We start from the raw sequence: 20,038 nt of genomic DNA on the forward strand, positions 1-20,038 counted from the left end.
CCTTGGCATGCGCTCTGGCAACGAGTTCGCCATTCAAGTAAAACAAATTTCCGTTGGTGGAACATAAAATTTATGGCCCACAGCACAATGCTAGCATGAGTGTACTCGCAATCGCAAATAGCACTCGCTGCCTTCCTCTCTCTCTCTCTCTCTCTCCCTCCCTTTCGCTCTCTATCTGTTTGTCTCTATCTGTCACTGAGAGTGTGTTTTTTGTTTTTTTGCATTTTGGTATATGTGTCCGTGGGGCAAGTTGTGTGGCAAGTGGTCAGGGGGCACTTACCAATTGTGGTCAAAACGGTCAGCGAATACAAAAACGCTTTAGCGAAATTCCACTCATGTGGCGGGCCTCCCACTCCGCCTCCGGCCAGGCGATGATGATGATAGTTTGTGTGCAGCAGCACAGCTTCCGTGGCTGGATTGTTACCCGACGACGACGACGACGACGACGATGAGGATGATGATGATGAGCCTGGTGCTGCTGAGTTGGGTCCGGCATGGCCGCCAGCGACATCGTCGTGTGATAATTGCAGCATAACATCCTCGTTCAGTCTCTTGATTAATTGGTCTTGAAACTTGGCAATTTCAAGAGCGGCTAATCTGTACAGCGAACGAACGAACGAACGAATGAGCGAGTAAGTAAGTGAGTGAAGAAATGTGTGCAAAGTGCTTCGCATCTACTTACTTTGTCCAGTTCTCCTTGTAGAGTATATTGAGGGATACGGTTATGTCCCAGATATTCTCAATTGTCCGCTGTCGTACATCATAAGTGTCCGGCGATAGCGCGTACTGCGGTTGCCCACCTGCTCCCTCAAGATCTGTCTCATCTATGCCATAAACAAAGTCATTCGATGGCCCATAGATGGGGCCATTGCTGCCATGTGCCAAATCCTGACCCTGGGCAGCAACAGCAGCGGCCACCGTATCGTTGTCTGCTGTGTGTTGTTGTCCATGTTGATGATGTTGTGGTTGGTGCTGGTGTTGCTGCTGCTGCTGCTGCTGTTGCTGATGTTGTGCCGGCGACCTTTGTTGCTGCTGATAGATGCCATTGCTGTTGCGCTTTGTGGATGCCAGCGTGTGCTGTTGATGCAGCAATGCCGAGTCCTCGTTCTCAATGGTTAGGAATATGAAGGAGCCTGCAAATAAACCGAACAACAACAACATCAGCATTATGAGTACACTCAGGAGACATGACGACGACAACAAGTACAAGAACAATGACAATCGAGTGTTGGCCTCCAAAATGAGGCAAAAGCCAAACGAGCAACGCCAACGGCTGCGGCAACGGCAACAGCAACTCATTTGTTTTGTCTGCCTTTGGGGTCAGTTGAGGTTTTCGCTTTAGCCAAACGATCCCAGACTGACTAAAGAGTCAGTCAGGCCGCTGCTCATCAGCTTCAGAAATGGGGCAACAAACTCAAACTCAAATTCACAACGCATTGCATCGCATTCGTGGCTGTTTAATGACAGCAAACAGGAAACTATCTGCAACTAGCCAACATTTATTACATTCCGAGCTACTAGTTTTGTATTCGCTTATTAGAATAAGTTTGTGCCTTTTGTCTTTTGGTTTTAGTTATTGGTTTAGTTGATGTTTGAATATTTGTTGTATATTTTGGTTTGTTCCCTTTATACTGAATATATTACCACTATCGGTTTCTCCATTTTTGTCTTTTTGTTTTAGTTTGTGTTTGAATATTTTAGGGTTTTATCTTTATACTGAATTATACTTGATATTACTTCAACCTTTTTTTTCTGTTACAATTATATTGATTTCTTCCAATTGTCATCATTTTAATGTTGTTATGCTAGATATAATATTTCTACCGCTTACAACACTTGACAATGTGGTATATTTTAAAGTCTATGGTATATTTTTAAACATTAATATATATCGATGTATCAAATATTGTTTTCGTTATATTTCAATATTTTTCGGTATTTTAATTTAGTGAATTTCTAAAATAGTACTGCAAAAATAATATTTTATCGGATATCTTACAATCGATCACACTCAGCTTTTGCATTCTAGCTTGTTTTTCTTTATCAATTTCTTTCAATTATTGTCATTTTAAAGTTTATATGCTATATATAATATTTTTTCCGCTTTTAACACTTGATAATAGTTTTATTATTATTTGTATTTTGTTGATAATGTGGTATATTTTATAGTCGATGCTTTCTTTTGATATATATATACATATATATTTTGGTATATTTTAAAGTATATGTTATATTGTAAAGTCTATTGTATAATTCGAACGTAATAGTATATCGAAATACCAAAAATAGTTTTCGGTACATTTTAGAATTTTGTAGTATTTGGTATATTTTAAAAATAATTCTGCAAAACAGTATTATTTATTGTAAATTGTTTGTTATTATTGTCGTGGGTATCTCACAGTCGAGTGTGCTCGACTTCATCACTTGTATTTCTTTTCCAATTGGTATTGATTTCATATATTTAGTGAATATTTTTGAAAACTGCTTTATATCTTTTCTTACCACTTTAATTCAATTTATTTTATACATTTTATTACATATACTTTTTCAACCATTTAAATTCAATTCTTTTCGTTTTCTGCATTCATTTCTAAATTTGCTTCATACAGCAACAATTCTTTACTTTACTTTACTTTTCGTTACTAACAATTTCCACACTTTACTTCTCGCTATTATTATAATTTGTATTGTTAATACAAATTTAAATTCAGTGTACATAATTCTCTATTTTTAGAATACTGACATGCATCAATTTGTACTCACAACGAAGTTATTAAAGCCATGGGAAAACCTTCTTTAGTCAAATCCTAATGGGAGCGTATCTAAAATGGGCGTGTCCCAAAGGAACGCCTCCCTATTAAAGGGGCGACGATGGGTCAAATGAAGTTCGTGCAGATGATGTGATGGATTCCCACTCCAACGATTCCAACGAGCACATTGTCAACTTTTCAGTATGTGAATTTCTATGCTGATGTCTTTTCTGTCAGTCACTTACTGTGAATTCTGATCAACCAATACACACACACACACACACTCATACACTCATCCACACTCACATGCACTCCGTTGTCGTTGTAGCGGCATTTTGTCAAGTTTTTGAAAAGTTTTTCTGTTACATTCGCTGTAACTTTAACATTTTTTGCTTTTTGTTTTTTTCGCTTGAGGGAGGAGGATGACTGAATGCTTGGCCTGCGAATGATGTTCTAGGGGAATGATGATGAGTCGATGTCCTCGGCAAAAGCCAACATATGTCAAAGTTAAAAATAATACACGAGAGCGGGGCGGGGCGGGGCGGTGCGGGGTGGGGCGTGAGTGCTGACCAACAGCAATGGGGAAAAAGAAGCAACGGCAGCCACACAAAAGGAGCAATTGTTGCTGCCGCTGCTTCTGCTGCGTTGTTGTGTTTGGCCAACTTGAAACTTTTGTTGAAGCGTTAAAATGCACGCAAAATGGAACACACACACACATAAAACACATACACATACACATAACGCAGCTGTCATGGGCGTGTATTCTGACGTCACAAGCTCACGCACGGCGCTGCCTAGCGAAAGTTAAATAATTGTTTGTGTCATTTGATGATTTCCTCTAACAAGGCAACACGGCCAACTTTTTTGCGCAGCTGTCACACACAGACGCACACATAGGCACACTCACACACACACACACACACACACGCATGCATGGAACACACTTCTATGGAGATGAGCAAAAAACGGTGACAACAGATTCACTCGATTACTTTAACAACTTTTCAAGTGATATTTCGATTCCGATATACTTATGACTTAGTCTTAGTCTTTTCTTAGTTTGGAACTAATAATAATATAATATAATATAGATTCAATTATATATTACATTTTTGTAATTGTCTTTTAATTTCTATAAGTATATAGGAAAAACATTTGAAGTAGATTAAAAGTGTATTTTTTTTAACGATTTTATAATGGTGCGTACAAATTGTAGTTTAATATTAACAAGAACACATTAATAAAAACTAAATTTTTATCATATACATTTAATATCTATATTCCAGAGTTAATCAGATCAGATAATTTGTTTTCTATTTCCTTTAGCTAAGCTTGAAAAAATCGCTTTTTTACCTTTTTGAAGATTGAATTAAAAAGTGTAAGTGTGATTGGAACATTTTCAGCATAGCTCTCGAAAGGAGCTCATCATTAATCTATTTTTCAATTCAATTTAAATGTTTTTGTACTCTCTCTAAAAAGTATGTTAAAATATTCATTCATTTAATAATCGTTATACCAGAAAAAGTAATTTACGCGAACACCGAGTTGTAATACATAATATTATAAATATATTATTAATAATAATATAAAAAGAAAAAATATAAAATAAATTGTTGCTGTTTTAGTTTTTGTTTTGTTTAAGGAAATGCTTTAAAAATATTGTTGCTGTTTTAGTTTTTGTTTTGTTTAAGGAAATGCTTTAAAAATAAATATAACATGCAAATAAAAAGAATAGCGAACTTTTAAATTTGGATTCGTAATAAAATGCTGATTTCTGACATTTGCTCGAGGATTGTGCCAAAGTTGTGATTGCAATGCAATGACTCGTTACAAGTGACTGTTGGAAAAAAAATTTAATCTTTTTAAATATTAAGAAAGAAAAAACTTGTGAACAGCGATCTTTTAAAGTGTGATTCGTTATGAAAAGCTTGTTGCTCAAGATTCATGCTAAAGTTGTGATCACAATGAAATGACTCGTTACAAGTGACGGTTTGAATAGAAATAAAATCTTTTTAAATATTAAAAAAACCAAACAGTGACTTGTGAACAGCGATCTTTTAAAGTGTGATAAGATACAAGCGACTGTTTCAAAAGAAATAAAAACAGTGACTTCTTAACAACGAACTTTTCAAATTTGGTTCGTTATAAAAAGCTTGTTGCTCAAAATGTACATATGCCAAAGTTGCGATCGCAATGACTCGTTACAAGTAACAGTTTTTTTTCGGGCGCATCTCCATTGCGTCGACACTTCGATTTGTTTAAAGTATTTTGATGTGGCACATGTGTTGCGCGTTGCCTCTTTGCATGCCACCGAGTTGAAGCCGAGCTAAGATGCTGATACGCTGAAGTGGCGGTGGCGATGGCGGTGGCGGTGGCAGAGTTTGCTGTATGCTGAGCTGAGCTGAGCTGCCGTGCTGCCTATTTTGTCACTTTTGTCTCACAGCCTGTCACTTCCGTGGCCGTCATGTCGAAGCAGCCGTCTTCTGGTTTTCTAATGCGAGTACATGCCCCAAGGAACATGACAGGCACAAAAGTATGCCACACACACACACACACGCAACAAAATTGTGGCGCATAACTTTTGTTTTTGACTGGAGAAAAGGCGATGACGACGACGACGACGACGTCGCGCAACATTTTTGGCGTTTTGTTTCTGTGTTGCGGGGGGAAATGATTAATTAAATTTGTCACGTTGTCGCTGCGGCTGCGTCTTTTGGCCATTGTAGCTATAGCTGTAACTGTTGTTGTTAATTTAAACGTCGAAACTGTGACAAGATACATTAGGTAACTGTAACTATGACTGAAAGTATCTGTATCTGTGGCAGTATCTCATCCACACGCACACACACACACACATACTCACACGCACACACTATAGCCGCAGAAAAGAAGAAGAACTCTAGGCGGCCAAATGTTAAAGGAGAGGAAATGCCTGAAAATGCTGCGTTAATTAGTCAACATAGTCGAAACAACAACAACAACAATAACAACAACAACGGTAACAATAGACAACAACAAAAGCTGCACAAATGTTTGCACAACTGATGCTGATGCTTTTCTATACATGTGTGTATGCTGACAATTAATCAAGCTAAGCTCTACAGATGTCCAATTTTAATGAGCACATCGACTCTCGATGCCCGCGACACATTACAAATGAGCTCAACTCATTAAAAATGTGTGTGTGTGTGTTTATCGAGCGAGAAAACGCAACTTAACCTCACACAATCAATACATAACGAATCATTTCATTGAATCCTTAATCAAAAGTCGACACCAAGTTTCCACAATTTTACTCCTATCACAGAGACGACCCATGTCCAACGGTGCGTATGAGCTACTGGATCACAGAGAGCACAAAAGATAGAGCTGAATCAAGTTTATTGTAGATTTTTGTCACCTTCCAAATTCAATCAAGCTTGAACGCTACAGTCGAGTACGGGCATTTCCAAGGATATTGAGAAAGGGTTGCTTTATACGACATTCATTGTATAGCTTTCGTCATGTCATCGTTTTCGACTTTAACAACTTCCTTACAACTTCCAATTTAGAGCTGTAACTGGTACAAATTGCCCCCTATTTTGTCATGGATCACACACTTAATCTTAAACATTCAAAGTATGAGTAACCTTGAAAATATTATATTAGAAACATGTATGTTTATACTACTGTGGACAAAAGTAAGGTCAGGAATTTGTTTGTAAAATGAAAAATGTTCATTTACTCTTCTTAATCAATTTCTTTCAACTCCCTTTCGATAAAATACAATTATGCTAACGGTATTTTAAATCATAGAAACATGCCAAATAGTTCCTTTTCAGTAATAATCATCAGGGCCTTTTTAGATTGAGCTGTTATCTCCTCAAATGAGTCGAAACAAATTTGCCGTGAGTGTTGGAATAGCCCGAAGTCACACAAAGTCGAATCAGGAGTATACGGAGGTTGTGCAACGATATGTGACGAATTTTTGGAGAAATGTGAGACGGTTTTCGGTACTAAACGAAATTTAATTCTTCGTAGGCCCAAATGGTCTTTCAAAATGGTTATTACAGATCCTTATGATATTCCGATTCCGGTTACTGCTTCATGCGGCACAATGCGCGCTGTGAAAGCGGAGTCTCCACATTCTTTGCGCTCTTCGAGTATATCGTAGTGCTCACAAACATGGGATTCCACATGACATCGTGCTGGGACTTTTACGCTTTAAGCGTCGTCTGCGATCCCCGTCAAGGATTCTATCTAACGCATTTGTAGCTTTAACGAATTCTAGTATTCTTCTTCTGTATATATTGCGTTCTTAGCTTAAGCTCAAAGTATACTTAAATCTATTTTAAGCATCCATTAAAGTGTACTTTTAAGTCAGCTTGTCAAACATTCTACACAATATAAGTGATGTCTCTAGCAGTCAACCGACGATTTTTGAGCACTAATTCCTTCACTTCATCTGACTCTATTTATCACCAAAGTGCTTCCGCTACATACGCAACGTTTCCGCATCCGAAATTTTATTTCGCAAACTAAAATTTGATGCTTTGAAATTTCGCTCAGATGTCATTAAAAGTCGGGCCAATTTAAGAGAAAATAAGCTCGCAATATGAAGGTCTCAAAGTTGAAAATAAACTTTACTACTTACTTTTTACCCACAGTAGTATGTAGAACTTTTAAAATGTTATATTTGAAATATATATGCAACAGAGGTGGAGTCTAGTCGTTATATCCTAATAGCATCGGTTGACATTAGCAAGTCGATAGGCACTAAGCTATGGGTCATCAGTAGTGAGAAGTAGAGTAACAGTCGTGAGTAGTAGATCATCAGTCATCAAAAGTAGAGCAGCGGTCAGTCGTAACGAAATTTAATCGAAATGTACCATTCCATATATTATCAAATATCCCACATAACGAACATTACATGTATATATAGTACATAGATGTCGAAGAACTAGAGTCATCGTCCTCCGTCAGTCGCTTGCTACTGGTTCTGGCGTCCAGTATTTAGTTCTGGCGGATGTAGCGAGTCTTCACATCCTTTGTTGAGCGTAATTATTACTTCTCTTTTATTCAGCATCCGTGTCTTACACTTAAATTGAGAGAGAGAGAGAGAGAGAGGGAGAAAAGAAGTGTGTCCAAATCTAGCAACACATGCGAAGCCAACTTTCGACCTCATTCTACATAGCCAATGATCACACCATACACACCATTAATATATATCTGTCGGAGAAATAAAGTTTTCTCCTGTCGGAGAATTAAAGCCTTCTCCTGTTGTCCTCGTCATTGCTGGTCACTTGATCATTCGTTTTCAGGTGTTCCGTACTCAGCTCTGGCAGTTGCAGCGAGGCTTCGTTGCCTTTGTGGCTCATTATTGTCTCTCACATTCACACGAACGCAAAAAAAGATTGAAGGAAGAGAGAACGAGAAAAAGAGAGACCAGATCTAGCAACGCATACAAAGCCATACGCAACTGAGTGTCCCCATTATACCAGAACTAGTATCTACCAGTACATCCCATGGTCACACCTTAAAGTAACATGCCTATCGAAATGCTGCATTACTTCGTCTTCGACAGTTCTGGCAGATGCAGCGAGTCTTCGTTGCCTTTGTGGCTCATTACTGTCTCTCACATTCACACGCGTCACACCACCTCATAAACAAAAAAAAAAAAAAAAGGAAAAGAGAACGAGAGAAAAAGAATAGCCAGATCTAGCAACGCATACAAAGCCACACACAACTGAGTGTCCAAGTTATACCAGAAATAGTATCTACCAGCACATGCCATGGTCACACCTTAAAGTAACATGCCTATCGAAATGCTGCATTACTTCGTCTTCGACAGTTCTGGCAGATGCAGCGAATCTTCGTTGCCTTTGTGGCTCATTACTGTCTCTCACATTCACACGCCTCACACCACCTCATAAACAAAAAAAAAAAAAAGGAAAAGAGAGCAAGAGAAAAAGAATAGCCAGATCTAGCAACGCATACAAAGCCATACGCAACTGAGTGTCCCCATTATACCAGAACTAGTATCTACCAGTACATCCCATGGTCACACCTTAAAGTAACATGCCTATCGAAAAGCTGCAATTCTTCGTCTTCGACAGTTCTGGCAGATGCAGCGAATCTTCGTTGCCTTTGTGGTCCATTACTGTCTCTCACATTCGCACGCCTCACACCACCCCATAAACAAAAAGAAGGAAGAGAGTGCGAGAAAAGAGAGATCAGATCTAGCAACGCATACAAAGCCACACACAACTGAGTGTCCAAGTTATACCAGAATTAGTATCTACCAGCACATGCCATGGTCACACCTTAAAGGAACATGCTTATCGATAAACTGCATTACTTCCACTCCGACAAATCTTATTAGTATTATCAAATAGCTTCACTTACCGAGCAATGTGTATGCCAAGAGCAGCATGCAGATGCCAAGATTTGTGAGGAGCGCCGACCAGACAGTCTGCGCCGTTTGCTTGCGTTTCTTGGACTTGGTGGCATAGCCAGGCGGTGTCTTGCCCTCCGATGACGATGACGAACTCGGCCCGGAGCCGAAGCAGGCGCACCAGCCATGGCGACGTTGGCGCTGACGCTGCTGCTGGGACTGCGATGAGCTGCCACTGGATGTTGGAGGCAGAGGCGGATGCTCTTTGCGGGGCGGCGGCGGCACCGCTGTTGTGGCCACCAGCTGCAGCGGCAACAACTTCGCGTTGCTCTTGAGTGTGCCGCAATTGCTGCTGATGGAGCTGCTGGCACTGGTGGCCACCACCACAGGCGGTGGCAGCAGTTCGCTCACATAGCCCACAGTCGCTGTTCCTGTTGGATACTTCAGTATACCGGCTGGCGGCGGTTGTTGTTGTTGTTGCTGCTGCTGTGGTGGTGGTGGTGGTTGCTGCGATTGCGATTGCGACTGTGGTTGCTGCTGGGTGGCCACTTCAATGTCCTCCAGCGTGGGCATCGGCAGCAGCTGCGTCGGCAGCGTCGTCGGTGTCGTCGTCATCGCCGCTGATCCCGCCGTCGGTGGCATTGTGATTGTTGGCAGCGGCATCGACATTGGCATTGGCATCGACAGCGACATCGGCATCGATATGTGCGGGGGGGAAGGCGCCGATGTTGGCATCGGCACCGGCATTGGCATCGGCATCGTCATCGGAATCGGCATCGATGCGGGCATCGTAATCGTTGTCGTCTTGAATGTGCTGGTCGAAGGAGGCGCGGGCATAAGCAATGGCAGCGCTGATGTCCCTGTCCCTGGCACCGTCCCCCCCTGGACCCCGCCTGGACCGCTGGATATGCTGGATAGTACGCCAAAAGAAGCGTAACTGCTGCCGGACGACGTCGGGATGCTGCCATATCCCAGACTCCCCGCTGCCCCGTAGCTCTCCCTCTCCCCGCTGAACTCGCCGCATGTACTTCTCTGCGAGGGTGGCGGCGGCCCAGATGGCATCTGCATTGTGTGCTCCGAATTCATCTTGCATTGGTGGTTCTGTTTTATTTAAGCACCTGCAACAGATCGCAACACACGAAAACAAACAATATTCCATTAATCATTTTGCAAGCACATCAATTAAACAAGTATGGAAGTAAGGAAATCTAATATACATACTTCGTAATAAAGTTGCAAGTTTCATTATTCAATATCAATAATAATTACACCCAAATGTGTACATTTGCAAAATGCGTCTAAAAAGACTGAATCCGCAGTGTAGGCTTATATCATAACTTAATTTATTGTAGATCTAGTCTTGATATCTTATGTCCATATTAGAAATTGTTAATATGTAATTGGGTTAAGCTGCCACACCGGTAGTTTTAAGCAACATAAATCAACCGAATAAATAGCTTTTTTTTTCTCTCTTTATTTACAATCTGCCTGTTAGACAAAAGCTAATAGCTTTCGGCAATCAGCTGTTTCTCACAAAAGAAAGGGGATGCCACCTTTTTAATAAATTTGATTTCGGTTATTCCAACAATTTTTTTTATAACATTTTAGCACTTAAGTAATTAAATTAAATAAATTAATTTTTATAAAATATATTTTACCCAACTTCAACAAATTTGATGCCATCCGTTTCATTATACCAATATTTTTAACTTGCTGTTTCATTCCATCAAAAGTATGGAAGTATTTTTAACTTGCTGTTTCATTCCATCAAAAGTATGGAAGCTTAGGCGATAACTGATGGTGTCGGATTTATCGCCACCATCATCATCACTAAAACGAAAATTGTTGCCGACGTAGTTTTCTAAAACTAATAAGTTAATAAAAAAGATTATTAATTGCCAAGTTGGTAACTCAAAATGAAAACTTCAAAATGGCGAATGAAAAAAAAATTTTAATTCGTGTCGCAGTAGCAAATGTGACAAATGTCATCGAAAGTTAATGTGGGCAGTAGGCTCCATGAACCTTTTCTCATTTTACGTCGAGCAGCAGTTGTGAAAACATCAAAAATAAATTGAAAAATTTAAAAAACTTAAATTGAAACTGGTGAAGTGAAAAAGTAAAGTGAAGAAAAAAAAGTGTAGTTTTCTAAAACTAATAAGTTAATTAAAAAGATTATTAATTGCCAAGTTGGTAACTCAAAATGAAAACTTCAAAATGGCGAATAAAAAAAATTTTTAATTCGTGTCGCAGTAGCAAATGTGACAAATGTCATCGAAAGTTAATGTGGGCAGTAGGCTCCATCAACCTTTTCTCATTTTACATCGAGCAGCAATTGTGAAAACATCAAAAATAAATTTAAAAAACTTAAATTAAAACTGGTGAAGTGAAAAAGTAAAGTGAAGAAAAAATAATATAGAAAACTTGAACTAAAAGTGGTGAAGTGAAAAAGTAAAAAAAAGAAAGAAAAGAATGTTGTTGCCGACTGCAAAATTCTAAATGAAAACTTCAAAATGGCGAATGAAAAAAAATTTTTAATTCGTGTCGCAGTAGCAAATGTGACAAATGTCATCGAAAGTTAATGTGGGCAGTAGGCTCCATCAACCTTTTCTCATTTTACGTCGAGCAGCAATTGTGAAAACATCAAAAATAAATTTAAAAAATATAAATATAATTTAGAAAACTTGAACTAAAAGTAGTGAAGTAAAAAAGTAAAGTGAAGAAAAAAAATTGTAGCATGTGGAAATATACCGCTGGAGCCGCGTGAAGAACCGTACGTGAGCTGATACCTCGAACGGACTGAGTTATCGTGCGTCCTCCGGTTGTAGCACCCCCGAATCGTCCAGGACGCCGTGCTTCATCGGATAAATCAGATACGTTCGAAAAAACCAAAGCGGCGTGGACGACTCGCCACCAAAAAGCATGCGCAGCCACCGCCAAAAGCTGCTGCAGCAAATGAATATGCAAAGGTGACAGCAACATCTTTGGCAACATCTACAGCAACATCTTTGGGAACATCTTTGGCAACATCTACAGCAACATCTTTGGCAACATCTACAGCAACATCTTTGGCAACATCTACAGCAACATCATTGGCAACATCTACGGCAACATCTTTGGCAGCATCTTTGGCAACATTTACAGCAATATTTTCGGCAACATCTACAGCAACATTTTGGCAGCATCTTTTGCAACATCTACAGCAACATCTTTTGCAACATCTTTGGCAACATCTACAGCAACATGTATTGGAACATATATAGCAACATTTAACGCAACCTTTTACGCAACATCTAACGCAACATCAGCCACACATTTATGTACCTAACCTCAATGCAAATTCTGCTGCTGCACCACAACCTCGTGGAGCACTCCCACCCATGTTGCGTGCAGCAACATCGCAGAACTTATAGCGCAATCGTGGCGTATCTGTCGCACTAGTTGGCGCACCAAGATTAGGCGCCGCAGCAGCAAATGCAACACAGAAATCGGTCGCAACAACAGCCAATGGCACACCGATAATGCGACCAACAACATCTTGTGCAACATTTGGCAGATGACAATTCATTGGTCCATCGGGACATCAGATGATGCCAAGCTCAAGGATGCCAGCATATGTCCCGCAACAGCAGCAGCAGGGCATCAAGCGGAAACTGGATGCGACTATGCCAGCTGGCGAAACAACAGCGGATATGGTGCCTAGAGCAGATAATAATGTAAGTGCAAATCATATTTTGATATTGCTTAATATAAAGAAAGATTTGTATAATTTCTCAAAAACATGCCAAAGTTAATCATTCAAAATGTGGTTGATAATCTGAGCACACAGAATAGAAAAAGAAGTTTAATATAATTTGCAGGTGATGTTTTGAAAAATTCCCTTGATTTATTTCAAAATTAAAATTCCTCTTAAAAATCGAATTTGCAATCCTTTACCACCAACAACTGACTGAATTAATTGTTGAGTGTGAAAAATATTATAGGTTGAATTTGTTATCAACTGATTAGAGTATCCTAGGGGCCAATTATCCGAGACATCTTCGCATCTTAGAATTAGAAATTTTATTTTACGGGCAGTTTTAATTTAGTTTTCTTTTATTATTTATTTTTTTTTTTGTATATCGCTACATCAAGTATATAGTTTGGTATATTTCAGTATTTAATTTGGTATATTTTCAAATTTGCCTATTAATTTATTTGTTTTCTATTGCCGTTGGTCTATATATGCTTTCTATAATTGTATCTTTTTCATCATTTTATAAAGATTATTTCTTGATGTATTTATTTAATTAGTAGTCCTTCCGCCACAAGCATAATGTATAACGTATATTTACATAACTTTCCCTTTTTTTGTATATTTTTTAAATCCTTTTGTTGTTTTATTTTGTTTTTCTATAATCCATTAGTATTTCAACGCAATAATTGTCTTTTCATCTATATACAATTCTTGATATTGTGGGCAGAATTACTAGATTATGATGTCCACCGTTGTATGTTTTATGTGTCTTCAGATTTATTAGATTTTGTATGTATCAGGCAGAAGGAGGCATCTCCGATGCATGATAGGTGTCAACAGCCGTCAGTCAGTCTGTTCTAATGAACACCAACATCTCAGAGAGTATAAAAGATATTATGTTTTGAAATAATACCGAATTGTTTTCCTTTTATTGAAAATGGTTAGCCGGTGTGTCATAGTCGAGCACACTCTACTTCTTGTTCTTTGCACCGAGTATATACAAATTTGCATCGTAAATTTTTGTGTTTCAGCCAATGGATGTGGGGACGGTGAGAAAGAAGTTGGACAACTATGAATATCGCACCGCATTGGATTTTGCAGACGATGTCCGTTTGATATTCCCAAATTGCTTCAAATACAAACAACAATCCCAAGCAACTTCCCATTGTTGGCGACGCACATAAGTTGCAGACCATGCATGATGCCGCCCTCCAATTTTAGGAACATGATTCGAGCGCCACAAATGATTCGAGATGCGGTGCCAAACGGAATCCCTGTTCCAAGACCTTAAGGCTATGACAGTGAGATCAGCAACCGCAACAGCCACAGTCGAATGGTCAGTCCTTATCCATAGGGTCAACAGCGCAGCAGCGAAATCAGCAACACTAACAACATCAATGGCAGTAATAGTGGAATGCTTGGTCCATATATACAAAGCGGTTACAGAGGTGAGATCAACAACACTATCAACATCATTAGCAGTAACAGTGGAATGGTTGGTCCATATACACAACAGGGTTATAGCAGTGAGATCAGCAACAATATTAGCAACATCAGCAACAGCAGCATCCAAATGGCTTGTCTTTTCTTAGCTCAGAGCAGTGACGCCAGTAAACATCAGCAGCGATTCTGAAAATCAAAATGAACGCAAAAGGCTGGTCAAAGCCAAGCTAAAGAAGCTGACGTACACAAATCTGAAGCAAGAGGGCCAGAAGGTATCGCAAAGCACAAAAAGAAGCAGTTACAAGAAGCTGGAGTTGCAGCATTGGCAGCAACCACTCAGTATATATATTCTTGATCAGTGTCAACAGCCAAAACGATCCAGCCATGTCCGTCTGTCCGTCTGTTCCTATGAACACCTAGGTCTCAGAGACTATGAGAGATAGAGCTATAATTTTTTTCGTGGTATATTTGCACGCAGATCAAGTTTGTTTAAAATTTTTGCCACGCCCACTTCCACCCCCGCAAATCTATAAAAATCGAATAATTTTAAAGCTAGAGCTGCGCATTTTGGTGTATAAAATAATAACTATAATATTTATGATTTCTAATTTGATTGCGATCAGATAAAATTTGTAGAAGTTATTGCAGAAATACTTTTATATGCGAAAAACGAGGTGAATTCGCTCTCGCTTCGCCGTAATTCTAAGAACTTAATTTTAACAACCTCATTCAACATTGATGCTCTTAAACTTATTTAACCAACTGCCCCAACAGCTAGAATCGCAATTTTTGGTACACACATTATTAACTATAGTATTTAAAATTTGTGAATACTTGGTTGCCATCACACAAGAATTTTAAAAGTCATTTAGGAAATTGTTTTGTATGGGCTTTCGCTAACAATCTGGTATATTTTGCACGCTGTGGTATATTTAAAATGTAGTACTGTATTAATATACCTAAACTAACATTTGGAATATTTTTAATACTTGGAGATAATTGTATATTTTAAAATGAACACCGCATAAATGCAAACCATTTATTTGAAATGGGTAGCGGGTAACTCACAGTGGAGCACATTCTACTATAGCTTATTTACTTGTTGCCATACAAAAGTGTCTCTCAAATAAATTTTCCACTCTTATTTGATGACAACCACATTTTCAGGAAACATAAACAGTTAGTATTGTGGGATTGGTTTTCTGATAATGTTTATTTATTATTTCATAAGTTTGATTAATTAAATTATTTGAATATATTCGTCGCGGTCGTCGTTAGCACGTCTTGCTTCCTTCTCTCGACTTCTCTCCCAATCGATAATCCTTTCTTCCCTTAATCGATAGGTGGATAGATTCATCATCGATGTTTCCCAATATGGGTGATATCGCCGGTGTGCAATCACTCATTCCAAAGTACAGCATTGATATATTTTTTTTGGGAAATGAAAACTTGACGCTTCATCTTGTCCTGTTTGAGTTCGATACCCAAGCACGTTTTCACTGCACCGAAATCCTTCATCTTAAATGCCTTGCTGAGATGTGTCTTCGTTTGCTGTAGCCATACTGGATGATTTGAGGCGAGTAGCAAATCGTCCACGTAATAATCGCTTTAATAAGCACACTGGATCTCGAATTACTTCTAAGGCTTTTCGCCACTCATTGGCCGCTTCCTCGTACTTATAGTCAGTGTTGCCAGTTTAGCAATTTAGTTGCTAGATCTAGCAACTTTTCAAAATATTTGCAAACTTTTTTTTTGAAAATGCTATTAGCTACAAATCTAGCAACTTTTTATTTTTTGTTAGCTATTTTAGCAATTTTAGCAATTTTTCATTTATACTTTACTTAAAGCCCTTTTATTTTGTATTCTCTTTTTGGAAATCGGAACTTGTATTTAACTCAACGGTTCGATTATAAGAGCTACTTGAACCAAAACACTTTTAGTGATTTAGCAAATTTTGCGCTCAAAATCTTTTCCCTACCTTGGTCGAACGCTGAAGTTGAGCGTATATTCTCACAAATGAATATAGCAAAACATAAATTACGTAACTGTATGAGCATTATAACATTAAATGCGATATTGCATGTAAGGTTAGTTTGAGTTTAAACAATTGAAAATACGAGCCGATATAGCGACAGGTTGCTAGTCTCGCTAGGAGACTCCTACCAGCTAGACCGTTGAGGCGATTGAAGCGTCAAGGTTTCGCCAAAACGATAACCCAATCGTAAACTTCACATAATCTCTTAATCTTAAACTAATATGAGGTTTGGTTCAAAAAAATACATTTTTAGCTGTGTTGTTATAGTACTATTTTCTTCCTGCTGTACTGGTTCGATACTTAATAAAGAAGCTAATTATATGAAAAAAAAAAAATAAAAATTTAAAAAAAATAATTAAAAAAAAAAAATATTTATATATGTATTGGACAACATAGGCATAACAAATGTTGCCATAATTATGTACTTCCCTACGAGTACTTAGTTAAAATTTCAGGAAACGTAAAGTACACGGATAGTAAGGAAGCAGAAGAATTGGACGAAATTCTAGTATTTTGTAATGTTAACAAAAGAAGATATGAAATCCTGTTTATTTAAATTTTTTAATTTTTAATTTCAATATTTTATTCTCAAATTATTTAAAAATGTACATACTATTTGAAAAAGAACATTTAAAAAATTTAGCAATTTTTTTGGCAATTTTTTGATAATTTTTAGCTTAAATCTAGCAACTTTTACTCCAGAGAATCTGGCAACACTGCTTATAGTCAGGACGTTGTTGTTTAGATCCAATTGGGCTACCAGATTTTAGCTTTTCCATAAACTCATTGAAGTTCTCCGGGATGTTCATGTAAACTTTCTCTTCCAGCTCTCCGTTTAAGGTATGGTGTGACCACGTTCATTTGGTGAATTTCCATATCAAATTCTGCTGATAAAGCAGCTAACAATCTCACGGACGTGAATCGTTTCATGAAAATCCTCTCCGAGCTTCTGCGCATAACCTTTTGCGACTAAGCGGGCCTTCTTCTTGCCTGATACTCTGCCGTCATCTTTTGTTTGGAGAATCATCTTGTTACCAATTACTTTGCGTTTCTTTGGTCGTTCAACAATTTGCCAGGTCTTGTTGAGAATTTGTGCCATGAATTCGTCTTCCATAGCTCTTATCGAGTTATCAGCATTATCACTATTTTGTGCTTCTGTAATAGTCAAAGGATCATTTGATGTTGCAACGAATGCCATTTCACACTCTTCAAATGCATCCTAGAGGTGCAGAAACATCGATGTTTGTGTCCATCGATGTTTTCGATGTTTTCAAAAAAAAAAAACATCGAGCGAACATCGATGTTTAACAAAAAAAAAAAAAAGAAAAGGCAAAACAGTACAAACGATTACAATGAGGTTTATTTGAGATCATTTAAGTGTCTATTTTTGTTGAGGAAAAGAAGTTGATCAACAACTTCAGGTGTAATTCTTGTTCTTGTTCAGATACAATTTGTCCAGCTTTGCTGAACACCCTTTCAGACGAGGCTTGTACACAGAAATACTTTTTCGCAACCAATTTGAGATCGTTGTCATCAGTCACCTGTAAAAAGTATTTTTTATCTAACATGTTTGTCATAATTATTTGAAAATCATACCTCCCAATACTTTAAGGGGTCGCAAGTGCAAGGAGCGTTTTCCTTTTCTATAAATTGCCTTGTGGTAATAATGGCATCGGCTCGGGTGGACTTCACTTTTGATTTGTTTTACAAAAATGAAAATCTGAAATTTGGCTCGTTTGACGTTGGCTCTGGTGGTGTTGGTGGATGTCGTGGAGTTGTAGACTTAAACGACAGCAATTCCAGCTCCAATGCTTTGGCTGCTTGATCTGCATTTGAAGGTCTGAGAAAGCCATCTTTTTTGAAGCGAGGATCAACGAGAGTAGCGATGCGAGGAATTGTGCGCGTTTCAAAAGTATCCAGTCTTTCCACTAAGCGTTTCTTAACAAGGTCATATACATCTTTTCCTTCCTGTGTTCGTAACTTTGCATTTAATTGATTCATTTTGTGATGAATCCCGGCAATGACGGGAATGATAAGGGACACAGAAACTTTTGTGTTAGTCGATACCGAAAGAGTCGTTTCCTGAAAAGGTGACAGCAAGTCCGACAGGTCATCCAAGACCTCGAGTTCTTCAGTTGGGATCGGTGAAGGGCTATTTCGCAATTTTAACAATGTCAATGTAACATATTCGTTTATTTGTAAAATTCTTTTGATAGTGCTTACTTCCTGAATTAAGACAAGCGGCTGATTTGTATTCTGGACTTCCTTTAATTTAGCTGTGGCTATTGTGTTTTGCTTGAAGTAAGTGACTATTCGTTTGCATTTTGAGATAATACCATTTACTGCTGCCAGTTTTAAAATGTCCTGAGCAAGCAGATTTATTGTGAGTGCCAAACAGGGTAAATGCTTGAAAGCTAATATATCGCACGCTTTTTTCATGGTTGTATCATTGTCCGTTGTAACGGTGACAACCTTCGACAGAAGACCCCACTTAGCCAACATTGAGCTTATTGAGTCTGCGATGTTTTGGGCGTTATGATTTGTGGGGGTAATCAATGGTGCTGTCGATAGCAGTGCAGACGTTAATTTAAAGTTTTCTGTTATATAATGACATGTGATTGTGATGTAGCCTTCGTTAGCTGCAGATGTCCAAAGATCCGTTGTCAGCCCAACATGCTTAACGGTCTCCAAAGCTGCACGCAACTTAAGGCTTAGCTGTTCATATTCCGTTGGAAGCATCACATCGCGAAAGTACATTCTGCTCGGCACCTTGTAGCGCGGGACCGCTTCTTGCATGAGCTCGACAAATCCTTCGTCATCAACGAAACTAAACGGAAGCACGCTTTTAGCAAGCATATTCATCACTTTTTTATCCAGCCTTTTTTTTACATTTGAGTCACTGCCATAGAACGGCTCCTTGTTCAAAAAAATTGCCATCGTTTTAGGCATTGGTTCCTTATCAGCGGTCATGCGACTCGGATGCAAACGCTTAAGATGGTCCAGCAAGTTTGATGTATTGCCACAGTAATTACAAATGCAGCACGCTTTGTCGTTGCTCTTTTTGAAGTGGTCCCAAACCACTGATCGCTCCCTTTTACGCTTTTGTCCTGACTCCGTCTCCACTTCCTCTGTCGGTTTGGCTTGCGCCAAATTTTTGCGGCATTAGTTATTTTTCGCTAATTTATGAATGTATGTGTGTACATACACATACATGCACACATATCTAAGGGAAGCGTGGGCTTGTAAAGAAGATATATAACTTACTTTTCACGTAATTCTCCATCTTGCCTTCGTCATCCATTCTGTTCTACTGTACGACTCAAAGCGAACTACTTCATTTCGCAATATTCTATGTATAATATATAATGAAATTCAACACAAGGATGCCATATCAATTTATGCTTAACTTAAGAGTTACCAGATTATCATTTTGTTTCTTACGTTATTTCGTTAATTTCAAACAACCCGATGTCTCGGTTTATTTTATTAAACAAAAAGTTAGTGTGTCCATGTACACATAAATTCATTTGAGTACTATAAGAACGATGTAACTATTATGTAAGTAGTATTACTGGTTAAACTTGTTGAAAGCTGCGTCCAAATCTTTAGCACTACGACTAGTTGTTGGTATATTCCAATAACTCTTCTGCGAAGTGGCTCTAAAATTTTAAGACAAGGGATGACGTTGATTTTGTTTTAGTTTC

General features: G+C 38.5%; 2 protein-coding genes and 1 long non-coding RNA gene across 8 annotated transcripts in view; 1 reads left to right on the forward strand and 2 right to left on the reverse strand.

Annotated features, from left to right (window-relative positions):
- LOC117568057 (uncharacterized) overlaps positions 1 to 20,038 on the reverse strand; it is a 138,490-nt gene that overhangs the window by 14,012 nt on the left and 104,440 nt on the right. For 3 of the 6 annotated variants that reach the window (XM_034248535.2, XM_034248452.2, XM_034248615.2), the window contains 3 exons: positions 9,135 to 10,241; positions 683 to 1,133; positions 281 to 597 (listed from right to left, as the gene is read on the reverse strand). In XM_034248535.2, the coding sequence (XP_034104426.1) occupies positions 281 to 597; positions 683 to 1,133; positions 9,135 to 10,209 (1,843 nt within the window). In that variant the 5' untranslated portion in view covers positions 10,210 to 10,241. Of the gene's footprint in view, positions 1 to 280; positions 598 to 682; positions 1,134 to 3,056; positions 3,100 to 3,479; positions 3,500 to 9,134; positions 10,242 to 10,781; positions 10,955 to 20,038 lie in introns of those variants that run through there. The other 3 variants (XM_052008477.1, XM_052008479.1, XM_052008478.1) reach the window with 3 other exon arrangements.
- LOC117568407 (uncharacterized) lies at positions 11,002 to 15,469 on the forward strand. The gene is made up of 3 exons (XR_007955677.1): positions 11,002 to 12,836; positions 13,888 to 14,304; positions 14,373 to 15,469. It is a non-coding gene; the product is annotated as an uncharacterized LOC117568407 (long non-coding RNA).
- Positions 17,834 to 19,090, reverse strand: LOC127566387 (E3 SUMO-protein ligase ZBED1-like). The gene is made up of 2 exons (XM_052008485.1): positions 17,931 to 19,090; positions 17,834 to 17,875 (listed from the first exon to the last, which is right to left on the reverse strand). The coding sequence occupies exon 1, from the start codon at positions 19,071 to 19,073 to the stop codon at positions 18,039 to 18,041; it is 1,035 nt and encodes a 344-aa protein (XP_051864445.1). The 5' UTR covers positions 19,074 to 19,090; the 3' UTR covers positions 17,834 to 17,875; positions 17,931 to 18,038.

The sequence above is a fragment of the Drosophila albomicans genome, chromosome X (genome assembly GCF_009650485.2).
Source record: "Drosophila albomicans strain 15112-1751.03 chromosome X, ASM965048v2, whole genome shotgun sequence".
In the NCBI taxonomy this organism is placed as follows: domain Eukaryota; kingdom Metazoa; phylum Arthropoda; class Insecta; order Diptera; family Drosophilidae; genus Drosophila; species Drosophila albomicans.